This window comes from Athene noctua, chromosome 5, assembly GCF_965140245.1.
Source record: "Athene noctua chromosome 5, bAthNoc1.hap1.1, whole genome shotgun sequence".
In the NCBI taxonomy this organism is placed as follows: domain Eukaryota; kingdom Metazoa; phylum Chordata; class Aves; order Strigiformes; family Strigidae; genus Athene; species Athene noctua.
The window spans coordinates 45,155,006-45,174,257 of NC_134041.1; the positions used below are offsets into that span (position 1 = coordinate 45,155,006).

Here is a 19,252-nt window from a genome sequence, read left to right on the forward strand (position 1 = left end):
GTAGCCTGGAGCAAATACAGTTAGTGCTTACTCTTTCAAGTAATAATGAAACAAAGGTATTTTTAGCTATTTCTCTTGGGCAACTGGAAATACAAACCAGCACTATGTCACAAGCTTGTTCCCTGTGGAGTGCAGTATGAAGACTTTTGGATTAGACCACCCAGGGACCTGCACTAGGAGTCTTTCATTAGGACAACCTTGGTGCAACTGCTGGACAGACCCCTGAAGGGTCTCTCTGGGAGGGAGTGCTCTAGCATTTGTTGTTGAAATGTAGTAGCAGATCTTGCTGGTTAGTGCCAAGACTTTCCAGCTGTAGTGCATCTTGTCGTGCCAGCTGGAGAGTTTGCTGCTGGGGAAGAGACCAAGAACTTCACCTGGGTTCAGGAGACAGATGTTACTATTTTATACAAGATAACAATGAAAAGGGGAAAAAAAAAAGCAAAAGAAAATGAATCCCAGCATGAACCTGACTCACATCTTGGCAAAGAGATGGGATATGCAAAAGGAGGGAATTACTCAGCATCTTAGACTTACTTCATTTTTCACCAGCCAGGAAGAGCTTGTTCTCAGAGAAAACCCTGTCTCTGTCACAGGCAAACCCGGTCTTCATGCTGGATGAGTCCACTGCTTTTGGATAGTAGCAGAGTTGCTGATTGTTGATCACGGTTTCCATCTTGGTGTCTTTGATCTTTTCGCCATGCTGGGTCCATGCCATTAAATGCCTTGAAGATCAGGACTCAGGCTTGAATTTGGCCTGACTTCCAAGCCAAAAGGTGGCCTAGGGAGCAGAGGGTAAGTTTGATGTGACTGTGGTAGCCAGGGCTCCCACTGTAGCATGCTCTTCTGGTTGGCATTTGCCAAGTGCTGTGGGCTTCATGCCCAGGTGTATCACATAGCTGTAGTCTAGCCAAGAGATGACGAAGATATGACTAACTGAGCCCGGGTTGCTCCTGCCAAAAAGGCACGGTTTGCTTCGGCCAAGAAGAAACAATGGAAAACATTACATCAGGATGTTCGTCAGGAGAGTTTCACGTCACCAGGAAGTGCAGGAGTGTTCCTGAGACATAGGGTAAGTAGAACAGCTGGCAGGGTATTTTAGCCTAAGGAGGCTGCTCTGCAGCTTCCATACTGTACTTTGTGTAGTTTCCAGAGGAGGGTTTTAATATTTTTGAGTCTCTCAATGCAGCTCCGTTGCTTCAGTTGTAGGTTCTGGCCTGAGTGCAGGTTGCACCAGATGCAGCACATCAGTTTTCCTTTGGAGAGCCTCCTTTGGAGAGCTGGCTTTGGGCTAGCCTCTACCTGAGCTTGTTCTGGAAAGGAGCAGCTGCTCAGAACTGTAGGAGGCATCAGCCTGTCAGCCCTACACAGTCTCTGAGAAACTGCTAGGTTTTGATGGAAAACAGGCCTGGGAAGATAGATAAGAAGCTGTTAAGTTACGCTAAGGTGGCAGGGAAAAACAACGGACAGCTGCAACATTGAACTGTGAAAAAGTACTAAACTGTGAGAAGTTACTGCTGCATGAACAGCGCGTGAACAAGAAGTTGATTGGTCTGCACAGCACGTGTTAGAGTGGTCTTATGCTGATAGGAGAAAGAATTGATAGCTGTCTAATTGCTGATTTGCTAATTATGAAGTAAGACCTTTGGCGAGAGCATAAGTATGTATTATTGTAATAATAAAGTGTCTTTCCTTTTGCACTTCAATGGAGAGTCCGTGCCTCAGTTGCCACACAGAACCACTGTGTTTAGCATTCAGTAGCGGTTTTGGGATGCTCAGCTCTGGGGAGAGTGGCTGCAAGTACCTTCTAGCCACGACAACTTCTTGTACTTTATGAGTCAACTCCCTCTTTCTGCCCTTTATCTGGAGACCTTACTAAGCCTCTGAGAAATAGCAAAAGCCTCCAAGAGGAGGAGATGGAAGTTCAACCTCTCTCAGACTATTTAACCTGCTGGAAAATTTCAAGTTGCATATGCCCCTGGGTCTCATATCTGGGCTCTGTGGATGACTGTGAACTGGCAGAGGCTGAGCAAGAGTAATGGACCGTGCAAAGTTGGTCCCATCCATTGGTGCAGGCTACAGAGGCAGAGGTGGTTGGCAACATGGATCTGTGACAGTCTCATCAAAGGCTTGTGGGGAGCTGACTATTACATTGGCAGTTTGACCCCAAATGAAGGCAGGTGGCTGGTGTACCCCATGGAGACACTGCTCTTTGCAAGGAGCTGGCTACTCAGGTGTCTCAGATGAAAGCAGGTGAGCTGACCAGGTACATGGGCAAGGCCTGGTGGGGTGATTGTCAGCCAGTTTACAGCCCCTCCATATGATCCTTGTGGGCTGAGCAGGAATATTCAAGACAGAAACTCTGCTGGAAAGCTGCATCTTTGCAGTGAGGATAAAGCCCAGCTTTCCTGATCAGAAAGCAGGTACCTGAGTGATTTGCACAGACTGTGTTCATCTGATCTTTGGTTTCATTTCACCACACTGTGTGTAAGAGCCAGTGCATTATCTTGAGAATAAAGGGACAAGGGACTGTCCTGTGTCCTGGTCCTACACCTGGATCCTTTCGTGCAAACAGATTGCTCCAACTTGCCCACACATGGCCTGTACACAGCTGTGCACCGCTCTGGCAAAGTGCTGCTGGATCAGGCAGTCCAGGCAATCCAGGTTTCCCCGCTGCTGCCGAGCTGGGGGTGTTGGTGCTGCACTGTCACATCAGCAGGATTTTCTGTGTGGCCAGGGTGGTGCTGGGCTGTCTGAGAGCTGACTAACACAGTGCCGTAGTGTGTGCAAGTGAACTCTCTTCTCCCCAGACAGCGAAGGGCTGTACTGTATTGTTTTTCTCTCCAGACAATGCAGTGTTGGATTTTAAGTGAAAATGCAAAGCACATTGCAATGTTTGCTCTTTATTAATGCACTAAGATGCATTTGGGTGAAGCAGAATCTGGCTCCAGGCTGGCTCTGTTTCAAGCTCCGTGACAGGCTTCCATAAATAACACCATAGCAGGGCTCGATTCACCAGGTCAGACAGGGTGGGAGCCTGAGCTGTGCACTGGAAGGGTCAAGAAGGCATGAAGAGGGCTCCAGCCCCTTCTCTGGCAGGGCAGGCAGGTTTGACGGAACTGGACTGAGCTGCACTGTGTGCAATGGCCATGCCAGCACCTAAAACCCCCTTCCCTGAACAGTGAGCAAATGGACAGAGTGGCAGTGACAAACTCCTGTAATTTCCAAATGGCTGGCAAATACCACGGGGGCTTTAGCAGCTGCTGGAGTGGAGAAGAAGGGAAGGATAAAGCACTAGAAACTAACCTGCTTGTTCTGAAGACCTTCACTCATTGCTTAGGTGACCTTCGCAATCTCTCTGTGCTAGGTGAGTATTTGACTGCCTGTTTTATAGCTGAGGAACTCAAACTAAAAACTGCATGTACCATGGCTGCAGCAGAGGCTGGGGTGGTATGTTTTAGCTTCCGAGGCCATGGCCAGGTCACTGGGACATGCTGTTTCTTCTTCCATTTTTGGGGAATAAATGTGGCTGCTTAATGTGATTACAGCTTAAACTTCCAATGCCAAAGACTTCCTACATGTTACAAGGAAAAGTCCTGCTGAAGCAGGTTCCCTGGCCTCCAGCTGTCAGATCTGGGAGATAACAGCAATTTCAGTCTAAGATACATTGATTCTTGGTCAGGCAATACTCGGGCAGCTATTCATGTGGAGAGGGAAGGATATGGTGACTGCCATTTCTAGTGTCACATCCTGCAACACCCTCTCTGGAGTCTGTGCCCTCAAGAGAGGGGTATGAAGATATCTGGCCATCTTTTAGGGTGGCATTGGAGTCAGCCTCAGATTTGGGTTTGGCCGGCAAGGAAAGAGTTCTGCTGCACATTCCCTTGGGCCTTTGTCTGAGAACTTCACTCCTTTAGCCACCCTGCAGAAGATGAAGTTGTTATTAGGACAGTCAATGAATAATTTTTGACCCTTTCATTTTTCCCTCATCTTCAGTTTGTGTTTTCCCTACAGACAGAGTGTAAGATTTTGGGGTAGCTGCTACTTTGACCACACTAACACCTGCCACAACAGATCCCCAGGCTGACCTGGCTGCAGATGCTAGCACCATAAAATGGTTGGGTAGCTGCAAGGACCTTCCATTCTCTGGCTCTAGTTCAATGGGCAGAGGCTTAAACAAGCAGAGCGACCCCTGAAAATTACTATTAAAGTACACTGCATTGACACTGGGGTGTAGACAGGGGAAGTGGCTGAGAAGGTTGGACCAGCACCAAGAATTCATTGTGCTAGGTGCTGTACGGTTGCAAAGCTGTGATTGCTCTTGCTGCAAACAGCTGGCCAATAAACTGGCTTCAAAGATGAGTTCGACCTAATTGTGGTCCCTGGCTGTCAGGCTATCTGGGCTGGATGGACTGAGGCTGTAGCACACAGCTCGTAGCCCAACTTGAGCACAAGCATCAGTTTTCAGGTCTGAGGAAAGCTACCAGGCCAGCAGGACTGCGGAAGATGGAAAAGCTGCACGTGCCCCTCTGGGTGCTGTTGCGGATATTCTCTTAACAGCTGCACGCCGGGTTTCGTCCATTTGACTTTTCCTGTCTGCCCACTCAGGGCCTGGTCCCGGGGAGCTGTTCCCAACAGGAGCAGTAAAACTGTGGCCCAGGAGGTGTCCAGGAGGAAACGAGCTGCTTGATGGGCACCACCTCCCAACCGGCTCCAGAGAAGCTGGGAGAGGCCGTAGGAGAAAGTTGGGAAATACCTGCAAAGCACGGAGCAGCGGTACTGCTGCAGCCACTGCTCCACCGTGCCAACAAGAGGTGGCTGGTCCCAGCACGCCGAGCGGCCAGCCCGGGGCGGGGCGGGGCAGGGCAGGGCAGGGCAGCCCCGGGGCGGCGGGGGAGCGGGGCGAGCGGGGCAGGGCAGCCCCGCGGCGGCGGAGGCGGCAGCCGGGAGGCCCCACACGCCGCGGGGCGGGGCGGGCGGGCGGCCCAGCCCACAGTGCCTTGCGAGGGCAGCCCTTCCTCCGGCTATCCCTCAACCGCCCTTGCTGCGCCCCGTACCGCAGGACCCCTTCGCGATTGGCCAGTGGTTATACTAGTTCTACCCTCTCTTCTCTCATTGGCTCTCTTTCCCTTGTCACAGGAGGGTCCGCCTCCTCCGGTTTCAGATCGCTATCCCATTGGGTATCGTAGGAAGCTGCCAGCCGCGTCGTGTGCGGGTTGGCTCTCCGCGCCGTCCGTCGGTGCAGTAACCAGGCAGCGGGTTAAGGTGCGCCTGTTTCCACGTCAGTGAGAGCGCTGCGGAGCCGGTTTCTCTTGCCCGTGCCCGGGAGGACCTGGCGCTCGGCGGTCTCCCCGGGACTGCCGCCGCCTCCCGCTGCTGCCGCGAGGGAGGGAGGGGCGGACAGAGGGAGGGCCGACCCCTCCCGCTCGCGGCGCCGCCCGCCTGACCGATATGTGAAGCGGCCGCCGCCGCGGGGAGCAGGCGCCGCCATTTTGGATGCGGGGGTCAGTGCCGGGCGGCGAATGCCTGTCGCGATACTGTCGCGACGTGGGGGCGGGTGGGAGGGAGGCTGCGGCGGGGGAACCGCGCGGTGCTGGCGGGGGGCGTGGACGGAGCCGAGGCAGCGCCGGGGGCGGGCAGGGGGCCGGGGGCAGGCCGCCGCGGGGGGTGCAGCGGCCGGCGGGGGCTTGGCAGCCGCTCCCTCCGCCCCCGGCCGTGACGTGACACGCGTGACGTCCTGCCCGGGGTGCCCCACAGGGCGGGGGGCGGCGGGGCCGGGGGCGCTGCCTGGCCCTGCGCACCGGCCGGCCGCGGGCTGGAGCCGTAAGGGCAGGGCTCGGAGCGGGGCTGGTGGCCGCAGCACGGGCCGAGAGGTGCCAGCGCGTCTTGTACCTGCACAGGCATCCGCTTGCGTAAAAATCGGTGGGAACAGCGACCTTTCCCAGCATACAGCCAGCGGCTTAGCTGTTCCAAGAGGAAGGCTCAGAGCTAACTTAGGGTGTGCGTTCAGTTCAGCTGATACCATGTGTCTTAGTTTCAACAGTATGAAGTAATTGGAAGAAAGAAAATCCCCCTCTCCGTATTTACCTTCGGTTTCATTCTTCCTCTATAGTTTTGACAGATAAATGTGAGCCGATTTCTGTTGATTCCCAGGCGCTATCTCACTGTTGTAGCTAAGTGCAGAGACTTGCAAAGAAGCCTGTCCCACCTTCCTTTCTGATGTGCCACCACTGTCATGGTACTGCTGCTTCTCTTCCAAAGGGTGTTCTTAATTACCCAGAATTTTGGTATCACTGGACTGCACAGTTCCTTGCCATACTTATGAATTAATACTTTTCTATTATTTTTATCCAGACATTAGGACCTAGCCTTCAGAGAAACACCCTGAGTTCTCCGAACTTTTACTGCCTGTGATGTTTATTGCAGAGTAGTTGTCACATGAAAAACACAAGCAACTTAAATTTCATGATGGAGATTCATGTACCTTCCGTGTGCGATTTAGAAGGAAGAAAAGGTGCTCTTTCATTGTCAGCTGGGTTTCTGGGTAACCTAGGTAGCTCTGAGTTAGGCAGGAATTGTTTGTGATTCAGAGACTGAAGGTGGTTGTGTGTTGGTTTTGGTAGCAGTGTATTGTATCAGGACTTGAGTGGCCAAATCTAGGTCAGAGACTATATAGATTATGCATGTATTATCATAAACAGTGCAAATTTAGGTCAGCAGAAGCTTAGTCTGAAATACTGCCTTTCTTGCTTATGTAGTGATTATGTTGTTGTTTATTATTGCTATTTACTGGAGTAGTTTCACTGGGCTTGAGTCAGTTACCATAGCTGAAGGCTAAAGTTAGTGATAGGAATAAGTGACTTGATGGAAGTCTGGCAGACTTTGTCGCTTTTGATGCTAACTCTTGCTTGTTTCCAGAAGAGTTGCAGACATTTCCCTGCAGGGGAAGGAATGCCTCCTAAAAGTGTATCTGAGATTTCTTACGGTAATACCCAGGAAAAAGTTTGGGTTCCTATGCACTGGAATGTTTTGGGGTAGTGTGTTCCAGGGTTGAGCTGTGGGGTGTTCAGTGCACATGTGAAATAACATTTGCAGATGTAAATCTTGTCAGTGTCTTTATATGAAGATTTCACATCTGATACTATTTCAGGCATCTCAGAATAGTGACAATTACCGTCCATATGACATTGCTGTCGACTGACAAGCATATGAATGTTAGATTTTGTTCTTTTATGGCATGCTTGGAAATCTACCTTTTTCCAGTCATAGTGTTCCTAACCTTGTCAGCAGTGACGCTGTGCATGCTAACAGCTTCCCGTGTCTGGTGGTGGGCTGGGCAGCTGTGTCGTCTTGGTTTGGAGCTGTCATTTTCACTATGCTGCCTGTTCGAAGCTCTGTACAGGAGCCAAATCTGAGGACTGGTCTGCAGATTTAAGCGACTGGTCTGCAGATTTAAGCAGATGTATGAACTGATCATGAGAAAGAAACACGATTTTATGTAGGACTAACTGAAGAGATAAGGAGCTAAAAAGCATTTGAAATTTAATAGGTGCCTTTCCTGTTTTCTACACAACTCAAGACCACAAAACTTAATCCATTTGTTTCTGTACTGAGTCCACTATCTTGTGTTTGATTAAAGATTGTTTTCAAGAAAGGCATCCGGTCTTGATCTGAAGACACCAAGAGGTGTCAGTACCATGGCTTTGTGAGGAAGGTTGTTTCAACTTTTTGAATGATCTTCAGCATTAGTTCTGTTAACCTGTCCAATCAACAGTTATACAATATCCCAGTATTCAGGCCATACCTTTGTAACACTAAGCTTGAATTCATGTTAGCAATGTTTTTGTATGTTGTACAAACAGTTGTTTCGCTTGATTACCACCATGCTCTGATCATTCAGTGCTGGTCCGGTAAATCTTGTAACTTTCTCTCTGCAGCTTCAGAGCATTAATTTAAATTGTAAGATTTCTTTCAATGTAGTACACCGCTACTGAGTTCTAAAGTGTGAGCAGTTGTTGCTTGTGATGAAGATACAGTTGAAGGAATGCATCCTGAAATGATCTGGTAGTTTAAAAGGGGTAGGCTTTGGGAAGTGCAGAGTTTAGAGAAGCTGTTTTCATTGCTTGAAATAAACTTTTAAACTTTTGCAGGGATGGATGGTGCTTTTGGTGGGTTTAGCTTACAGGTGCATTTCTCCGAAAATCGCTGTCTGACTTTCCCCTTCCCCCCATTAATTATTTTCTGTTTCCTTTTCCAGCACGCAGTTGCAGAGGTCCTTTGTGTGAATGAAGAGAGTTGGCCATGGTTTGCTTTAGAATGTGTGTGTGCTATTGCTTGGTTAACTGTAAGCATAAATGTGAATCAAGATTTTTCCCCTGTCTTTACTCAGTGTTTTTGGTGAAGTGGGCTGTACGTGTGATGTACAGGGTCTGAGACTGAATTTATGTCTCCAGTATGAGAGGTTATTTCAGTTGCATTGGACCACTAAGTTTTTTGGCATGTGTAAAGTGAATTTTTGTACTTTTAAATAAAGTTATATTTAATGTAATCTGCAGTGAGGAAAGGAGTGTGTTCTCATCAAGTCTTCTCAAATTTAGCAATGAAAGGATATAATTTAATTGCAAAAAAAATGCCTAAGTTTTGCATGATTTTGTCAGGAGAGCCCTGCCAAGCAACATGGGTTTTTTGCACCCTTGCTTGAAAGGATCAGCACATTCAGTTTCTCAGCAGGTCAAAAGGAAAAGGGGTGTGTTGGATGTTTGTGTCTATCTTCATATTTTGCTGCTTGGAGATAGCACCAGGTTTGGGAACAGCTGAGCACTCTTTAAAGTCTGCTACATTCAATAAGGACTGAGTTGATCAAATGTTTTCATCCTGATTCATTTATGTTAAAAGTAGAGGAGAGGTAATGAGAGTTTTACAAGCAAATTCAGTAGTATGCAGAATAGCATTTAAGTTTTGGCATTGCTTTAAATATTGGCAGAACTATTGAGTATCTGTGTACGTGCAAGGCATGTGATACATATGTCTGGTATTTCTTTACATGCTTTCCCATGTCAGTTTGTTAGATGACTGGCATGGCACTACAAAGTTTACATGCTCAGTATTGTTATGTAACAGTGAAGACAGGAAAAACTTGAGCTTTGACAAATTTGAATGTATAAAGTATTTCCCCAAAAGTACCTCTGTGTGCCAGAGTTTTGATCCCTGAAACTGCCTGTGTAGAAATATGGAAAATATTGGAATTACTGAAAGAAAAAATAAATGAGGACTTTTACATGGAGGAGAAAACCTGCCATTAATGTCTTGGGCTAAAACAAAGACAACATACTGAAGTAGAAAAACTTGTGATCAGGGGTATTTTTATGCAATACTTTAATGCAGTCATATAAATAATATATGGAATTAGTCACTCTTGAGGACAGGAACATCTCTCAAGCATTAGACACAAGTAGGAAGAATACCTGTGGTTCTCTTACAGCTGTGGAGGGAGGATATAAACCTTTGTTCTTCAGGGCACAAGCAAACTGCTTGGCAGAACTATTTGTTTATTTTTCTGAATTATCTAGTAGTGAATGAGATAAACTATTGATTTGGTCTATCATGGCTGTTCCTATATTATAAAATATTTTTGTCTTTGCCCCTAATTTATTGTGTAACACTTAGGAGTACCTTTACATATAATTAATCTAATGAAGTAAGAAACAGTTTTGCCATAAGGTTATTCACCCTGTTGCAAACATATTAAATAATGGAACAACAAATCTCATGTTCCCCCTTGATAAGGTATCTTTTTATAATATTTTGCTTTCTTTCTATTATTTACAGAGTCCTGAAGCAAATTAGTCTCTTCTACTCAGAGGATATTTGTATATTTGAAGCGTTGTTGATAATTCGAACATGTTAATTAACGTGAAGCCTGACAGATTTAGGATGTATACTCTGAAATTTCTTTGGTGATGTTTCTGAGGTCTGGAGTAATAACACCAAAACTGTTTCCTTCCAGCTTTGCTTTTGCTACATGGGCAGAAATCCTTCTCATATTCTCTGTGTTTTATTAACTGCCACCCCCACCCTCCCCCCAACTGAATCTTTAAAATGAGCCAGTCTGATTTGAACTGTTATGATCAATGTTTCATCTGTTTTCAGTCTTTTGCTTCTCCGTGGATGGCCTGTTGTGATTTCAAGCTGGATTCCTCATTTTCCTTTTGTATCTTCTTAAAAAGTCTCTTAAGTTGTCTAGCATTTCACTAAATCCTTCTCATTTGCAGACATGGTATCATCTGACTCTGTGGCCTCTTTATAAGTCCTGTTTATTCTTTATAAACAGTTGTGTCTGTTCCTTCCCCTCCATTCTTATTTTTTTTATGCTTGCCTGTATCTGGGCTATAGCTAGTATAGAGAGAACAATCCTGTAGTAATCCACTCTTTGTTTCTTTTTCTCAGACCATTACAAATATTTCTTGCTTGTAACATTTTTCCCCATGTTCTGGCTCTCTTTCAGGGTATATCAGTTTAAGCTTTTCCCTTCAAGAGCTCAGGCTATATGAGAGTAAATGTCTGCTTTCTCACTTTTTCTCCCTTTGTTCCATCCACTTTTGTCTCTAGTTTTACTCATTTCTTTCTGTGGTCTTACCCATGACTTTTTTTCACTTGCCCGCTTTCTTGAAAGCTTTTTTCATGAAGCAAGTGTGAAATCAACATCTGTTACAAGTTACTTTATTTTGTCAAAGTTTAAAGTCCCAAAGACTTTTGCTCTGGACAGCTTATTCAAGCCACTGATGCTTATTTAACAAAGTACAAGATTGGCTTTGTGTTCTGTGTAGAGCTGTGGGACTTTGCATAAGTGCTGGAGATGTGTGTGTTATTGCATTGTCATGGATGTCTGTCCTGGTACCCTAACACTTTATCCTTCTGTGAACTTACACAGACTGGAAAAAAACCCCAAGGAATGTGCCTTGGCAAAGTTGTCTCTTGCTTCACAGATGCGCTTCTCGTGGTCTTGAAAACACACTTTGTAGAAAAGTGTCTTCCTTTTGACAAAATAACTGTATTTGTGTGCATGCACAAAACAACGATCTGAAAGCTTCTTGCATCTCTGCAGGCCTCCTGCTTGACCAGGGCCAAATTGATGTTTTATCTGAGGAAGACATTGATTCTGAGGGGCTAGAGGTTAATTTGAATTACCTTTGTTTTCAGGATTGTCAGGATGGTGGATAAGAATATTTACATTGTACAAGGTGAAATCAACGCAGTGGTGGGAGCCATAAAGCGTAATGCCCGATGGAGCACTCACACACATCTGGTAAGTTAGCTTGAATTGTTGCTACCTTTTCACCTGTGTCAGAAACCACCTGATTTTAGACAAGTGCCTCTACTTTTTTTTTTTTTTAGCACTCATTCATTGTAGTGCTTTTGTAAGTAAAGTTGGAATAACTTTCTACATTGTTTCACACTGGGTGGCTTTGGCTTCTTGTGTCCCAGCAACTGTAAGGAGCTAGAACTCTACCTATATACCATGTAAACAAACAAAAAATCCCACATTGTATTCCGCATGGGAATCATCTCAGCTAACCATCTCAGTTAGACTTTTATCACCTGGTATGTCAGAAATTTTGAATATATGGTGTTATTTTATTTAGCACAACGTTTTTATATATCTTTTGTACCCTCTTAGAGAAGACAGTCTTCATCATGAAAGCCATGAAATAAAAACTGGGGAAGTTGTTATATATAGGGTATTTTTTAATTTTTCATATGGTATAGTATCTTTTTTCAGCTCTGTCACTTTTGTGACTGCTAGCTATATTCCTGACTGAAACCTGTTTTGTTAAAAGCCATTAATACAGTGTTTCCAAGTCTAATGACATTGGTCAGTTTATGGCTTCCACAGTGTAAATGTGTGCATGTGGTGTACTGTATCCGTGGTGCACTTCAGAATGTCACATGAATAGCAGATGGCTGTCATCCTGCACAAGTGGTTTCAGTTTGTCAAAGGACAGGGTCATTTTTCTTTCTAACAGGCATTTCTACCGTAGAGCTCACTGCCACCCAGTAGGAGGTACACAGCTTGGAGAAACTGCTGCTTCTCCTTATTTTAATATCGTAAAGATAGACTAAGGCTAAAGGATGCAGCTAGTCATATAAATTTTGCACTGTGATTCTTTCTTCAAGTTATTTTAATGGCACCAAATGTCATTGTATTTCTGTTCCCATTACAATCTGCATAGATTAACATTATAGCAAATCCAGATGAGCCATTTCAATATGGTATGAGGTAGATTTGCTCTGAAATTTATTGAATAATGGAAGGCTAATCAGAAATACTTCTAAGGACAATAAAACCAAACCAGAATGCTCAGTCTTGAACCTATGCTTTGACATTTGAGCTGTATGACATTGGGGAGCACTAGCAGGAAAATAAAAATGCTTGTCTTGATTTTGAGGGAGTAAACACACTGACAGTGATAAATTCAACCCACGGTACTTCTGTGAATATAAAGGTGAGGTCTTTACAGACCCATTATTAAGATTTGTCTTCAGGAATATGTTTGCCTCATTAATGACTTCCTTCCTATATATAACCTATAGGATGAAGAAAGAGATCCCCTGCTGCATAGCTTTAGCCTCTTAAAAGAAGTGCTGAATAATATAACAGGTAAGCTTATACAGAAATTAGCAGGTATGTGTAACTGCTTAGGCTACATGCAAATAAATATGCAGACACACTTATTTACTATCTAGAGGTCATATATTGAATAACAAGAAAAAAGCAGATACCTATGTACTTTTAGACAAATACCACCAATGTAAACTAGTACACAAATACCACTGCTGCCACTATTTGGAGAGATACATATGTGTATGTATATATGTATTTGTGTATGTATGTATACAGACATATTTTTATATAAAAATATGCATGTTTCTTCAATATAGTGAAGCTTGTAATAATGTGAAATCTGGTGTATTATTATGCATAGTCTTTCTGTGCTTTGTTTATGCTTTCTGATCTGTGAACGATGAGAAAATCTGCTTAGAAAGTAGCCTACCATTATCTGTTTTCTCCTCACATTCTCTGGTTTGTTGGTTTTCATCTGTTATCAGTAGTAAGTGAAGCACAGACTTCACTTTCCACTTGGGTTTCTTGAATCTTGAAGTGAAAGGCTTACTTTGTGACCAGTAACACTGAAAGGAACTGGAAATCTGTATTGATTCCAGAAGTAGAACACAAGGCTGTGATGTGTATTCTGACCAGATTTTCTCTCCCAAACTGTTCTTCTCCCCTTTCCCTCCATATTTTCTCTTTTTGTAGTTTTGGGAGTGATTGTTTAAGTGTAACCTAAGTGTGTGTTGAAGGTCTGGAAGTGAGGCTAACCCTGAGCTGCTTGTGGCATTCTCCTGGTTCTTTGCAGGATTTGTCTTACTGATTGTGATAGTTGAAAGTAAGCTTTATTGCTGGTCCCTTTATTACAGTGAGAATTCAGAACTGCACTCAACTTAAGTTTGAGATGGACTTTTTGCATTTCTAATTGTAAAGCGTGCCCATTCTTGTGTCAGTGCTGAGCCTGGAATCACATAAGAAGTATGTTCCCCAGAAGTACAGTACCACTTCCAGGTGCTGACGAAAGGTGCTGAGGACACATACCACTTCTAAGCCCTGATTCCTTCCTCTTTTGTGGCTGTAAGTGTAATGCTTTACTTTTCTTTTGCCAGGTGAACGTCCCTTGGTTGTGAGCAAGACTCTTCTGTCAGGTCATGACATCTTAGGGAACTCCTACACAGCTTGCATTTCTGGACAGTATCTTTATTCTGGCTGTTATACTATACCCCGACTATGTGATAGTCTGGATTTGTGGGGTTTTTTGTAAGCTCACTCATCTAATGTAGGATATGCATACAGTCACCAAAAGTGTTCTGGGAGGAAATCTTCATTCTCTCCCTTCTTATTTTAAAGATAACATTTTCTTTAAAATAAGACTCCTGAAGTTCTTTGTCGTTATTGCAAATATCTATTCTCATCAACAAGAGCAGGGAATGTCAGGATGCTCAAATGCAGTATGAGTAAACGTCAGGGACTGGCCTTTTATCTAGAGTAGCTAGACGCAATGTGATGTTGACTTGTTGGGGAAAAAATGCAAACCTACTATCTGCTTGTGTTAGAGAAAGTGAAGTTTAATGTAGTGAGAGATTCAGAGACTCTCTGTGAGTATTAGTCATCATGTAAGTGTGGCTCATGCTGAGATAATAATTGCTTCTATGTGGTGATGATAGCATGTTGGTTTGACTACATGGGTTCTTTTAAACAGGTAATTTCAGCTTCAGTGACTGCTATTTACTGACTAGTGTCTTGAGATAGGACATCATTGCTATGCTCTCACTTTTTTTGGTTTTAGACGTGGACTGGTTCCCAAGCAATACTCCGAATGATACAAAGCCTCCTGCCTCATCTTCTGGGCAATGAAAAGTCCAAGCTTAGGCTTTTTTGTGGGTGTCTTCCCCCCGCCACCCCCCCCCCCACCCCCCCCCCCCCTTTCATGTCTCTTTCATTAGCTCATGGAAACGCGTTGCTTTTATATTTAAATTTATTCAAGCTGTAATCTTTGACATTTGAGTTAGCTTTTAGTACAATTTTGCATTTATAGTAATATATATTATGTATTTTCTCAATCCCCCAAGAACCCATTTTAATCTGTTCCGGATGCAAATTTCAGGCTGCCTTGTCCCATCTCCCCTCTTGCTCTCCCGCTCTCTTCCCCTCCCCCATGGAGCATGTTTGATCAGGTGTGGCAGGCATATCCACTGTCAAGCTGCGCCCTTTATATTAGTCAATATTATCCTTCCTTCCCTCCCACTCCCTTCATTCTCCTCTGGGCTTTACCAGTTGATTTATAATTTTGGAATTCTCATCGGAGTCTGTAATACAGTTTGTTCATTATTTAACCAAAACCTGTTTAATGAGCAAAGAGAGGCAATGTAAATGTTAGGCATGTTGCAGTGGAGTACCTTTTGTTCTCCTCTGAGCTAGTGGGTATTAACTCTGTCATGACTGTGATGCTGAAATGCCCTGGTCAAGGGTATGAAGATGCACCGTATGCCTCCAGGAGCTAAAGATTCCCATTTCAAAGTATTGCTTCCCTAAGAGTAACTAAATTACATAATGCATTTTATTTGATTACCAAAATAGTAAAAGCTTGTCTGCAACTAAGTAGTGGCATCCAATCCCAGTGTATGTCTAAATGGGCTTTGGGAGGAAGCATCTAGAGAAGATGCTATTGCTGAGCACAAACAATCCCATAGTTATGGTAAGAGTAACTTCACTTCTGTAGTTCAGCATACCTAGCTAAGAGCCTTGGACATGAATTATGTGGAATGATGTTGCTCTTTAAAATTCTGACAGAGAAACTTAATTTCTGTGGCAATTTTATGTAGATTTATAAAAACAGTTTAAAAATTTGAAAATTAACATGTCTGCTTTGATCCACTATAATGTGGTTTATTGTATGCCATTTTTACACTTCTGTGGGCTACATATATTATAATTATTGTTGATAGTAGTTGCCTGAAAAACAGGAAGGATAAGTAGAGGTTCTGTTGTCTTGAGTGATGCATAAGTTACTCCAAGATAAATTTAATAGCTGAATGCTTGTTGTACTGAGATAAGCACCATAAGCCTAAGTTTGATGTGGTGTCTTGTATTTCCAGTGCTTAGGATGTCAATTTTTGCTTTTTCTGAGTTATGACCATATGGAAGCAGTGACTATCAAGCTTTGTCCATACATGCAAAAGTTGAAACACAACTGTATTTTCAAAGGTTATTTTAAAACTGATGGAAGCCTTAGTATTGATACAAGTTTTGATCTAGGGTCACTGTCACCACAACTTGCATTTAACTGCATTTTAAAGTAAGCTGAGTGTCTAGAAAATTTGTCTGGATGTTGAAATATTTGTTTATTTCATCAGTTTTGTTATGAATTTAGGTCAACAAAAGGAAGCTGCTTTCTGACATCCAGTGATAACTGAGCATCTCCTCTTTCATGAGTGTTTCCAATTTAGCATGCTCCTGAGCTCACTAGGGAGAGGTTTTATAACCACAAATGGCTGAAAATATGAATTAATTATAAGCCTGCTTTTCCATGATCTGATGCTTTGGTAGTTGGGTTTTCTTAAATCTTGCTGTGGCTGTTGAAGTCTTAAGACCATTCCAGTATGATGTGGAGGTAAGAGCAGGTACTTCTCTAGTCATTCTCCTCATTGCAGAATTTGTGCTTGGCGCTGACTGGGGGGGATGAGTCAGTAACCAGGATTTTCATGACGGAAGTACTGCTTACTGGTGGGTAGGATGGCTTTAGGACTGAATGCAACTGCCTTGTACAAGTCAGCACTGCAGTGGGAGAAGCAGGTGTTTGTGGAAAGTGTGTGCATCGAGAGTCTATTTAAATAAGGTTTAAACTAGGTAAACACACCTGTGAAGAGGTGCTTGTGTATATTTTAGGTCCATGAGTGCGAGACTGGAAGGTTTGAGTCCTTTTATCCTCTGGTGGTTCAGAGTTAGTGCATTTAAACAGAAGCTGCAAAGTAAGCTGTTAGAAGCACTCTGATTTCATGCACATTCATGACATTTTAAATGAATGCTTGTACAGTGGGTTCAGAAGAATCTTTTCATGGCTTATTTCAGACAAGAAGCTGCTGCAAATCTCCATCTTTAGAGGGTTGACTGGGGCATTAAGAGTTGGCTAAAGGTCAAATGGCTGTAACCGTAAGAGAACCTCTGCCCAGTGTACTGACTTAATATACTTGTTACTGTAGCCATCAGTTTTTTGGTATGTAGATTTGATTGCACAGTCATTTTTCTCATGTCTGAGCTCTGAAAACTCAGTTTTTAGGGAACATCTGAAATTCATACAAAACAGTACAGGAGTTTTATCCTGATTTGGGATTAATGTCTGAACTTTTACTGAAAGATCTAGTTTTAAGAAGTGGTAAATTGGTAGTAAATAAATATGTGGTCTATTCTCAGTGCTACTGCTGTGCTGTTGAATAGAATCTGGGATGTTCATTGTGGTCTATTCAAGTTAAGAAATCTGAATTACTATTTTTTTTAAAGTAGCATAGGAATTAGATTTCATGGATGTGTGATTTATAGTGCTGTAATGCTTGTTACTTTGCACTTGTCAGATAAGAGCAATACTGTGTTTTATTTATTTATTTATTGACTTTCTGCAGGAAGTGCCTGCACTTACTAGCAAATAACAAATACTGATGAACTGTAAGCTGTGATACTTCTCCCTTTGTTTGCATTGAAGGATTGCAATGCTATTTAGAGCAGACGTTAAAAAAACCCCTACCACCTAAGCTTTTTTCTGTTGCATATCAACTTCATATAAAAGATCTAGAAGACTCACTGGTCTCCTAGATTATGTTTGTTCCTGACTTTTAAAAAAACCCCGTGTTTTTTACTTTTTCAAAAAAAACAGGTATTCATACATGTTAACTTGGTATTTTGGAAGACCAAGCAAGACAAGCTAACATTTAGTTTTTGCTGTATTCTCTAAAATTTTTAAGAAGAATGGTAACGGTGTAAGAAAGGTTAGGAAACTGATAGAGTAAGGTTTCTTTCATAACTTTAATTCAGCCTCACTCTAATTATTGGATGGCAATACAGTTTTAGTCCATATCAAGTGACCTGACACAGCATACAGAAATGGTAATTAATTTCTCATAATATTCTCTGTCACTTTCTTACTATAAGAAATATGAAGATTACAGTGACAACCTTAATTTGATGTTTTGCTTGCAGGCTGAATCCAGACTTGATTTTTGCAAACTGTGTTCAGATAATGCAGTAAAAGTTGTAATTTTAAAAGCAAGTTTCTAGTCTTCATGAATGCAGACATCTTTCCAAGTGCACAGAGAATGTAAACCAATGCAGTGTTTTTGCTTTGAAGCTGTAGGTAGTTCCAAATACTTATTTTGAGAGAGATTAATCTTCGTTTTAATCTCACTGTAGAATCAAGTGATTCAAACGACTGTCTTATAGCTGGGGTCTTTGAATTTCCCTTAGATAATAAGCTTCTATTTGTATTTTTGGCATAGATTTTTGTTGGTGTTGCTGGAAAAGTAATAAACCAGACTTTTCCCAGGTAGTTGCTAATTTTGTGCTTTACTTTCTAAGCAATTTTCCTGAAGTGACACTTATGTGCCCTAAGAATGGTAGCTGCACTGGGAGACCTGGGATGTGAATTTATCAAGCTCAAAAGTGACTCCAAAGTTGTCATAATTTCACTTAAGATTTAGTTTATTTTCTCTATAAAAGAAGAAAGAGGAGGAATGTGCTTGAGTAATAATAACTGTTAGTATTTATGAGGCTTATAAATGCACCAAAATAAGCACCATAACCTTTTTGTATTGTGTGAGGGACAGTATTTACGCAGAACATGTGTGAGATGTCAGGTATGGATGGGGCTGCTCTGAACTCTAATTGGTTCTTTTGAATTGCACACTGAGGCCTTCAACATAGGTTACTGGATGGAATTGGGACTTCTGAGAAGGGGAAGCTTGTAATGGAGAGGTTGTATAATTAGAACTGAACAGGCAGAATGGGCTAAACTGTGGTTGTGTAGCATCCTTAATTTGATAACTTTTTAGCTCTTGTGTTCATCTTCTATTTTGTGTTTGAGTAATAAGAAACTTACTGAATAATTTCAAAAGAAGTGGAGTGATTCTGGGGATATCTAAAGCAAAAAAACCAACCAACACACTAAGATAACCTTCACACAAGGTATTTCTGCATTTCTTTTAAAATTTCTTTTAAAGTCAGGGCATCTGAACTCCCTTCTGCAGTCCAGCACCACCACCTTTGCAATACCACCTAAATATCCTTTTAATACATTTCTTTGGGTGGACTTTAAGACTAGAGCTTGGAGTTTAGCAGGCTTCCATCTGTGCATGGCTAATGACTGGCAGGTACAGGCAGGAGGTGGTGCTGTTGGAAGGAATTGTTTCCTGACCCCTAATCCTTAAGGACCCAAGGATTTAGATGGACAAGCACTCCTGGCTGTTGCTTGGCAGAGTTCCCACAGTGGGCTTGTTCTGTAACACCAGCCTTCTGTTACTGCTGCAGGGCTGGGCTCTGAAGAGCTGCCACATGTGCACGGTATGCAACTGACTCTCTCTTGTTCCACACTTGTTGAGCAATTACTTTCCCACTTGTTGGGCACTCCATTATTTCCTTCAGTTACTGCTTCTGTGTGAA

The 19,252-nt window shown here is 43.1% G+C and overlaps 1 protein-coding gene across 2 annotated transcripts in view; it reads left to right on the forward strand.

Moving 5' to 3' along the window:
- Positions 1-5,267: 5,267 nt before the first annotated feature.
- Positions 5,268-19,252, forward strand: part of GBF1 (golgi brefeldin A resistant guanine nucleotide exchange factor 1) — a 112,543-nt gene continuing 98,558 nt past the window's right edge. For both annotated transcript variants that reach the window (XM_074907306.1, XM_074907307.1), the window contains exons 1-3: positions 5,268-5,501; positions 11,197-11,302; positions 12,589-12,655. In XM_074907306.1, coding sequence (XP_074763407.1) covers positions 5,494-5,501; positions 11,197-11,302; positions 12,589-12,655 — 181 coding nt within the window. In that variant the 5' untranslated portion in view covers positions 5,268-5,493. The remainder of the gene's footprint in view (positions 5,502-11,196; positions 11,303-12,588; positions 12,656-19,252) is intronic.